We start from the raw sequence: 9185 nt of genomic DNA on the forward strand, positions 1-9185 counted from the left end.
TACCCTAACCCTAACCCCCTAATCCTTCCGGAGCATCAACATAGCCCCATAACTCCAGGACTTTCTCCATAACCCTCTAATCCTGCCAGGGCAGCACCATAATCCCCTAACTCTGAGACTGATACCCTAACCTTAACCCTAACCCTAACCCTCTAATCCTGCCAGAGCATCAACATCACCCCCTAACTCTGGGACTTTCCCTGTAACCCTCTAATCCTGCCAGGGAAGCATCATAATCCCTTAACTCTGGGACTGGCACCCTAACCCTAACCCTGAACAGTTTCAATGCACTCAATGCAGCTTGAAGATTGGGACAATATCCGGATTGTATGCATCTGTTCATGGGTCTGAGGTGGGAACGAGTCCAGTTTAACCAGTCTGGGATGGTTCAATGGGGAAATGAAACGTCTGCACTGAACCATCCCATTCCGCGCAAGAGTAGCCCTTGTTGAATATGGATATTGCCAAATTGCTCAATTCTATTTCCTGCTGTTGCAAGCAGGAGTCCGGACTTCAAACTTAAATCCCAGGATCCCATAGAACCATATTAGTTTAAGTGGAATCATAGTGGTATAATTCTGTGGTGCGGAAGGGGCCCAAAGCAGCGGATCAACTCATTTTCTGTAATATTTGTGGATTCTCTTTTGCAGGAAAAAAAACCACCCCACCCCTCCATGTAACCTGCTTGGCTTTGCTGTTACACAGATATACCTATATATATATATATATATATATATATACAGTATATATATATATACACACCGTATGTTGTAAAGGGGCCTCATCCTGCCCAAGCAACTGCCTCATTCTCCCACTTTTCAGACGCTTTTCCTCTTTCTGAAAGGGAACAGGGGCATCCAGATGCATTGCACCCAACCTCTTTCCCAAACCTCCCCTTTTATAACTTTATTATTAAAAGGTAACCCAAACGCTTGGGAGAAAATGTGTATTATCTTCGGCAACCTCTTAAGCGATTTTGAAAGGTGCTGCATCCAACCTAATTCACTTTTTTGGCCGTTGTGGAAGTCCAGATTTCCCACTGACTTTGCACAATGACCAAAATTGTGCCCAATCCTCCCCAAAATGGGGAAGAGCAGCAAGGACAGGGCTCTCTTTGGGTGGGCAGTGGAGCAACGTTTTGGGAAAAGGGTGCATTTTTTAAATGTTAAAACAACGCAGGAAGCAGGAGTTTGAAAGCTCTTGGAGAGGGTTGACCAGAGGTCCTTTTTCCCCCATCCCTTCCATTTCAACCTTTTGTCCAGGAAGAATTTCAAAGTGTCTTCCATTTTGAGCAGCGATTCCAAACTCTGGCCTTCCAGATGTTTTGGACTTCAGTCCCCAGGATCCCAGGCCACTGACCAAGACGGCCAAAGCTTCTGGAAGATGAAGTCCAAAAACACCCGGAGGACCAGAGTTTGGGAATCGTTGAATTTTTGAAAATAAGCATACATTTGCATTTACCGTATATGAGTGTTCTTAGCTTTTATTTGGGAATGTCCTACAGTTTGCAGTGCCTTGCCTTCCTTTGTGGTTATGACATCTGGTCATTTGTCTTGGAGAGGTGGACAATCCTCTTTTTTCTTAAGCCAAGGACACCAAAATAAAGGCAGCTGGACATCTCAAAGAGGTGACCAGAGAGGAAAAGCTCTTGCAGGGGGTGACGTTGGCAAGGCTTGGACTAAATAGCCTTTGGGGAGACCCCTTCCAGTTCTACAATATCCTGGAGGGACAATCCCCGTTTCCCAAAGGGCCATTTGGAAAGGTCAAGGGCCATAAGGACATCCCTGGGGTGACCACACTGTGCATGCACCGCCAGTCTAAAAGAAGCAGTTAGAGATGCAATGGGGAAAAGGTCTTGCAGATGCAAGTGAGTTGGCATAAATGACTTTTGGGGACCCCTCTTCCAATTCTACAATTTCCCAAAGTGCCTGGAACCCTTGTCCCACAGGAAGGAGACAGGCCCAATTTCGGGATGCGTTCCCTTGCATGCTACAAATTTCTGCCCTCTTTTTACCTTGGCCGAACTTTTCGCTTTCTCCAACAGTTTGCTCCTGTGAGATTCTCCATTTCTCTTTTTCTCCATCCCACAAAAAACCCCTTTCCTCTGCAGACGGGGCAACGAGCCGTCCTCCTTTGCCCCTTCGCGCCGATCCGGCGGCGGCCGGCGGACCATTGAAAACGCCGCTGAAGGGTCCGAGGAAGAAGTGGACGCCCGAGACGGAGACTTCAACGGAACCAAAGCAGAATGATCACCCTCCGACGTTTGCCACGCTTGCCGATTTCTGAATGCCGCAGCCAAAAAAAAACCCACACTGAGAAAACAAAGGGGAAAGATAAAAAAGGAAAAGGACCCAAGGCGAAAGGTTTATGGTTTTTTAGCACGGTCTGCCACTTTATTTTTCCAAAACCCACATCCGGCGAGAGCACGACTGCCTTTTCCGTGAGTGTACGCACCGATACTCTACGCTGTCGCAGGATTATTACTATTAGTATTATTTTTATTATCATTAATGCCCCTCTCCAAGAGTTATTGTATTGCAAAGTTTTATGGCCGCTCCACTTGGTTGGCGGGGGGAAAATACAAACTTTTGCCCTCTTTCTCCCTTTTAAACCCCTCCATCCCCAAATCCTGCACCTTCGACTCCACACTTTTCACGTGCGCAAAGTGCCTTTCTGTGTCACTTTTAAACAATTCCCTCCCCCCGGTTTTTCCCCAAAGACGCAAACCAAGAATCAAATCCAAAAAGTTAAATATTCAAATTTGTTTACTGTTTTAGATAATGAACTTTGTGCTTTGAGACACACTAATAAAGGTTTATTAAAACCACGTGGCATCTTGTCTTGAAAGGGACGGCTTCCCAGAATTTGGAAGGTACTGAAAAACTCCCTTCCCTAAGTAAACGTCCCGAAAAGTGGGCTCCGATCCCAAGCAGACATTTACTGGGAAAGGATGGATTGGCGTAACATTTCAACTACTAACAGAGTAAGACCATCTAGAATGGCGGTTCCCAAATTCTGCCCTTCCAGATGTTTTGGACTTCAGTTCCAGGAATCCCAAGATGGCTTCTGGGAACTGAAGTCCAAAACATCTGGAAGGGCAGAGTTTGGAAACCACTGATCTGTCAGGAAGATGCCAACTTGGGCAGGCAGTGACAGGCAGGCGCAGGACCAAATATTTCTTATTTGCAGAAAACAAGGTCTCGCCCATCCCTCTGGCAACCTCTAAAACAGTCATTTTGCACCACCCAGGTGCCATTCGCAATGAAGTTTATGCCCCTTGGCGTTGGCGGATTCCATGCCAAGGTTGGCTCTGACGTCAAAGAGATGCTCACATTTCTTTTTCAGAAACAAAGCAAAACTGCAAAGCGATAGTGGTACATTGGAAGAATGTGGTTTGTCCTGTTGAAGGGATCCCTTCCAAAAAAAATGGGGTTTTTGCATTCGCTGTTTGCAAGTCGGTGCCCACGACTGCAGCTCCACTGTTCCTCTCTATGGAATTAAATGTCATTACTTCTCTCCCATTACTGTTCCTTTTTCCAAAATGTTAACCTTCCGCCTCGGTTGGTTCATCGCAGGCGAGCGGCAGGACTGGATGTTAGCACTGCATTAAAAACTGGCAAGGATGCACATTTTTGCATGGAGGAGACCGTTCTGTGGCCCTTCAAAGAAGCATCTGGACGACTCCTTGTGGAGGGAGGCCCACCGGTCCTGCGTGGTTGGACGGCCAAGTCCCCAAATCTAGCCGCTTCGGCAACCTGGGAAATTTGGGGAAGAATAAGACACAAGTGGATGAGTTTGCAAGGGATTAAGAGTCAGGATAAGTGGAAGCAGAAAGATTCTTGCAGGACAGCGGTTGGACTAAGTTGCCTTCCAACTCTATGATTCAAAATTCAGGCCTCCAGATGTTGTGTGTATAACAGTCAGCATGGTCTTTACTGAGACCAGGGTTTGAATCCTAGGTCTCACTGGGTGATCTTAAGGAAATCACACTCTCTCAGCCTCAGAGCAACCCCTTTCTAACAAACCTTGCCATGAAAACACAATTATAGGGTCATCATACGCCGGACATTAAAATTTTAAGATTAAAAATTGAAAATTATAGGAGTTCTCCTCAAGTGTGTTTTGTAGCAGGAGTAGGGAAAGTGGTGCAGGATGGATGCCTTGGAGTACAACTCCCATGGGTTCCAACCAGAATGGTGAATAGTTGGGGATTTTGGGGAGCTGGGGTACAAAAATACACATCAGGCGCCAAAGTGATGCTTGAAAATAATATGAAAACCACAAATCTACTGGTCAGGTAATGCTAAGTTCTTCTCATTGTGATGATGGACGTCTTCCTGAACTCTGCACTCATGGCAAAGGAAAGCAATGACACCCCTGTTTCTAGTCCCTAAGAAGGGCTGAGACCCCAAAGACTCACCCTTGGGGTCCGTAGGGACCGCTCAGGCGTCTCTCGAAGGCGTCTCTGCCCAAACAGACCGGGGTCGGCACAGCGCTTCGGTAAGGAGCTTGGTCATAGACGAAGTTTCGGCAGGAGGCCAGCTTGGATTCCAGAGCCTGGAAGGGAGCAAGGCAAGCAAAATGTGGGTTTGGTTCATGGTTAGTCTGAGGTCTAGGATGGATTCTGGGGCGGGAAGCACTGAGAGGTCGGGGGGGGGGGGTAATCTTTTCCAAGGGTTGACCAACCCTACTTTGAATGCAAAGAGTAGAAACTGAATGCGCAAACACACATGCAACCCTGACCCACTGTAATGGAGAGACCCACAACTCTCTCATTCATTGCTTCCATGCAGCAGACGCTCAAATGCTTGCAACTCACCCCAACTTTCCGGAGAAGGTCCCCCACGATGTTGAGCGCCGATATTCGGGCGGCCGGCGTGAGTGGAGTTGCACTATAACTCTCCTCAAAACCTTTAGCAGGGGGAAATATATATATACATATACATATATGATTTCATTTACAAAGTACAAATTAACAGCAAACAGTACATAGTACTTTGCAGTAGTAGATGTGGGGAACAGGTACAGAATGCAGCCCCCCATGAGCATTACTTTTAGGGTTTATGTGCCAATTAAAGCAGAAAGGTTACTAGTCCTTGAGGCTGTTGCCAGAGGTTTGCAAATCTCTTCAATGTTTAATATTTAAATAGTCTTTAAATATTTGGAACGCCCTCTTAGGTTTTTAAAGTCACGGTTGAAACTTCATGGCCAACTAATGTTTTTATTCCGGTTTCTTTTCCATCCTGGAAAAGCCTCTCTGCAATCCGCCATTTACTTCCTTGCCTTTGATCCTGGTTTATTATAGTTAGCTAAACCACAGGGAACTGCACTGAAGTGCATTGCGTGGCTATTTCTCTGAACTGCCCATAAAAGGGAGCTGCTGCTTGAACTAAACCTCTACAGGTTGAGTTTCCTTTATCCAAAATCCCTGGGACCAGAAGCGTTTTGCACTTAGAAATACTTGCATCTCCACAATGAGATGATATCATGGGAGACTAGACCCAATTCTAAACGCAAAATTAATTTATATCTCCTAAATGATCCCTTCACCTCTTCTGAATGTCCCTGGGGTATGTATTCCAAAGCTGGACCCTCGGTGGGCCATAGGGGTGGACGGGACGGACAAGGAGGCTTGGACAGCTGTGTCTATCCGCTCTGCTTCCAGGGCACCGTCCGCCGAGGGTTTGGGCTTCTCCTGCTTCTGCTGCACGGCCAACTCCTGACGTAAATCTAGGAGAGAACATGCAAACCTAGGAAGGACAGTGCAAGGGTGATGCTCCCTTCATCCAGTCCCGCTTTGCAAGGAGGGCGCTTGGTGCCATCGCAATCGCAACTGGCCTCACCTCGGGCTTCGTCCTTCAGCCGCTGGACTGATTCCAGGAGGTTCTCCTTCTCGTCCAGTTCGCTCTCCAGGAAGGCGTTGCGCTCGATGGCCTGGTTCATCCGCTGCTCAAAGTCCTCCAAGGACATGATGGTGGCCCTGGGAAAGAAAACATGCGCCAGAACGGTCATGCTAAGCACTGCACATGGAACTAGGAGGAGGGCAGGGAGAGTGTGGCCTGGGGGTTGTGTCCAGTCCCCTGGAGCCAATTTGAAGACCCCCAAAGTTTTTCCCAGGTTGCCCAGTGGGTTTCCGTGGCCAAGATGAGATTCAAACAACGTCCAAAATGCTGCACCATGTTGGCCCTTAATGGAGCTGTCCAAAGTGTGGCACCTTATCCTCACCCTTGGATAGAGTGCAAGGTTTGGACTCGACCCCGGAGCAGAATCCTGGCCAGTTTCTACCTCTTGAGTACTCAGCTCTACTCCCTTAAGGCAACAAGTGGGGCACGGAGGGGATTTGGGGTGTCCCTCGTCCACCGTTTTGGCCAGCGGTACCTCTTGGCTCGTTCCAGGTCGTCGTTGGCTTGCTCCAGTTCCCGAATGTATTTCTGCAGCTGGTCCTTGATGGCCTTGGTCTGGGCCAGCTCTTCCTCCAGCGCCGAGATCCTCTGGTATCCCTCTGAATGCTGGGCTGTGATCTTCTCCTAATTATTAAGAGGTGGGTGAGAAAGAGGAGAGGAAAAAGAGTAAGCAGCCCGGTTGCAGCACATTTGATACTTGGAAAAAAACCGGTCCGGTTTCCTTCCTGGGACGAAATGCATCAAGGGAGGCACTTGCTGGAAAGAAAAGGGTCGTCATCATCATCATCATCATCATGATGAATGGGGTTCAAGCCTTGGCTGGCCCAGATGGAAGACATCTCCAACCCCACACCAAAAATCTTGGTGGCTTCCAGTCCTCCCACCATTTTGGCCGCCCTCCTCTGGACACAGTCCAGCCGGTCAACATCCTTTTTGAATTGTTTTGCCCAGTACTGGACACAGGATTATTATTCCAGGTGACCACAGCAGAATAAAGTGGCTCTATGATTTCCCTTGATCTAGACACTAGACTTATATTGATGCAGCCTAGAATCGCATTGGCCTTTTAAGCTGCTGCATCACACCATTGGCTCATGTTCAAATCGTGGTCCACTAAGACGGCTAGATCTTTTTTTTATGCGCTGCTGCCAAGCCATCACTAGTTGTTCCTCAGAGATTGTGAGGCCACTGCTTGTTTTTGCAGAGGTCACGAACTTTCCCCATTGTTTTTTGGAGATGCGGAAGCCGGGTGACGCGGCGCACGCTGGGTGGGCTGGCAGTGTCTTTCTCACTCACACCCCTGACCCAGATTCGGCCTCATGTCTTCAGTACAACCACCAAAAGCCAACCCTCCCTGCGGTCTTGGATTTGAGGTCTCTCCCCAAAAAGCTCCGATGGGCAGCTGAACAAAGGCATCAATAGCGGCACTGTTTTCTCTCTTTCCCCTGAACAAATGAATGGAGCGATTGTCGCAGGCCTTTCGCCTCCCGTCAAAAAGCGCTTCCACCAAAGTCTCAACAACAAAAAGACGGAGGAATATCCCATTTTGTTAGGAGGTTTTTACTGCCGCTTTAGCACCGAAGAAGAGCTGTGCCCCCAAACCAGGACCCTCTTCCTTTTCACCTTCTGGCATTTTAAAAATTATTTTGTGGTTCCCAAACTTTGCTCTTCCAAGTTTTTCAAACTCCAACTCCCAGAAGCCCCAATCAGCTTAGCCAATGGTCAAGAATTCTGGGAGATGAAGTCCAAAACATCTGGAGGATGAAAGTTTGGGAATCCCTGTTTTAGAGCAAACCATGCGCAGCTGGAAAAAATGATTTCCAAGGTCCAGCAAAGGGACTGAATGGTGCAGCATTAGAGCAATCCAGGGCAAATAAAGTGGTTTCGAAGTGGTTTGAAGCTGGGATGTTTAGACACAAAAGCAGGTGCAAAGCAAAACAAAACTGCACCCCAAGACTAAAAACGGGAACAAAAAGGAGCTTTGATGCTCTGACTCGAGGATGAAAATGCGCAGCATTGCATTGCTGATAAAGATCCCTTGCAAGCGCAGGAACGTTGCAAAGCCAAAATGTGAAAGTATGTCCAAAAAAAAGGGCAGCATGGGAAGGAAATCTCTCCTCAATTTCTGCACCAAATGGTCACTTGCAGATAGACTTTGCCTGGGAGTGGAGGCTCCGCTCACCTTGACCGACTCGATCTCCATCCGGAGGCGGTTGTTGTCCGAAAGGAGGTCTCTGTTCCGCGTCTCCGTTTGCTGCAGCTGCATTTCCAGCTCCGCTTCGTATTCGCGGCTCCCTTCCTGAAATTCACGCAGCTCTGCCTGTGCATTTTCCGCGCTGGAAAGAGAAGGAAAACGGGCATGATTTGAACCCAGGGCAGGCCAAGTGCGGCCCATGGGTACCACTTTTGGGGCCCATGAAGCACCCCAAACCCAGCCCTGAGGTCTTAAAACCATCCCTGCAGTCATTGTAGTCGTCATGCGGGAATACAACCGGGGAAGTCTTACCATTCTTTATATTTTGCTGCCAACTCTTTCCAATAATCGCGCTCCTCTTCCGCCGAACCAAACTTTTTCTTTTCGACGTTGTTCATCGTCGGCGTCCTTTGCGCATCGTCTCCGAAAAACATGAACTGGGAGAAATAAAATACGAATGAGAACCTTTTTGTATACAGCGAATTTCCCCCAACGCAACAAGATTGGCAGAATAAAGCAGGGAAAAGACTGGAGATATATATATACTGTATGTGTGTGTGTGTGTGTGTGTGTGTATATATATATATATATGTACTACTCTATTTGCTTTTAACTTTTGCATGATGATGATGATGATGATGATGATGATGATAATAATAATAATAATAAATGATAATTAAGATGTTGCAAGGCCAAACTAAAAAAAAGGTGAGGATAAAAATCAATAATAATAATAATAATAATAATAATAATAATAATAATAATTTATATCCCGCCTCTCCCTACGGATCGAGGCGGGTTACAGAAATGCAATTAATACAATAAAATACATAGTAAAAGCCAATATACCCCCCAAAATAATGTTCCTTTCGTATTCTTGCATATTGCAAGGAAAATTTCCCTTCGGAAAGGCTCTTGCAAAACCAAACCGGATATAAATGCATATAATGTTTGCTTTCTAACATTCACACGCTGCGAATTTCCCATTAAGCAACTATGTCTTAGGACCAAAGTGCTGAAGAGGCCAGATATCAATAATAATAATAATAATAATAATAATAATAATAATAATAATAATAATAATAATA

General features: G+C 46.7%; 2 protein-coding genes across 9 annotated transcripts in view; one reads left to right on the forward strand and one right to left on the reverse strand.

Moving 5' to 3' along the window:
• The window catches only part of MYH11 (myosin heavy chain 11), a 45401-nt gene extending 43152 nt beyond the window's left edge, over window positions 1-2249 (forward strand). For 7 of the 8 annotated variants that reach the window (XM_042437418.1, XM_042437417.1, XM_042437419.1 and 4 more), the window contains one exon: window positions 2111-2249. In XM_042437418.1, coding sequence (XP_042293352.1) covers window positions 2111-2249 — 139 coding nt within the window. The remainder of the gene's footprint in view (window positions 1-2110) is intronic. The other variant, XM_042437420.1, reaches the window with a different exon arrangement.
• Window positions 2250-2989: 740 nt separating this feature from the next.
• NDE1 (nudE neurodevelopment protein 1) overlaps window positions 2990-9185 on the reverse strand; it is a 7561-nt gene continuing 1365 nt past the window's right edge. The window contains exons 2-9 of the mRNA XM_042437426.1: window positions 8410-8534; window positions 8086-8239; window positions 6379-6527; window positions 5844-5980; window positions 5551-5730; window positions 4820-4911; window positions 4421-4557; window positions 2990-3755 (exon numbers count right to left, since the gene is read on the reverse strand). Of these exons, the coding sequence (XP_042293360.1) occupies window positions 3662-3755; window positions 4421-4557; window positions 4820-4911; window positions 5551-5730; window positions 5844-5980; window positions 6379-6527; window positions 8086-8239; window positions 8410-8531 (1065 nt within the window). The 5' untranslated portion in view covers window positions 8532-8534 and the 3' untranslated portion in view covers window positions 2990-3661. The remainder of the gene's footprint in view (window positions 3756-4420; window positions 4558-4819; window positions 4912-5550; window positions 5731-5843; window positions 5981-6378; window positions 6528-8085; window positions 8240-8409; window positions 8535-9185) is intronic.

The sequence above is a fragment of the Sceloporus undulatus genome, chromosome 8 (assembly GCF_019175285.1).
Source record: "Sceloporus undulatus isolate JIND9_A2432 ecotype Alabama chromosome 8, SceUnd_v1.1, whole genome shotgun sequence".
Classification (NCBI taxonomy): domain Eukaryota; kingdom Metazoa; phylum Chordata; class Lepidosauria; order Squamata; family Phrynosomatidae; genus Sceloporus; species Sceloporus undulatus.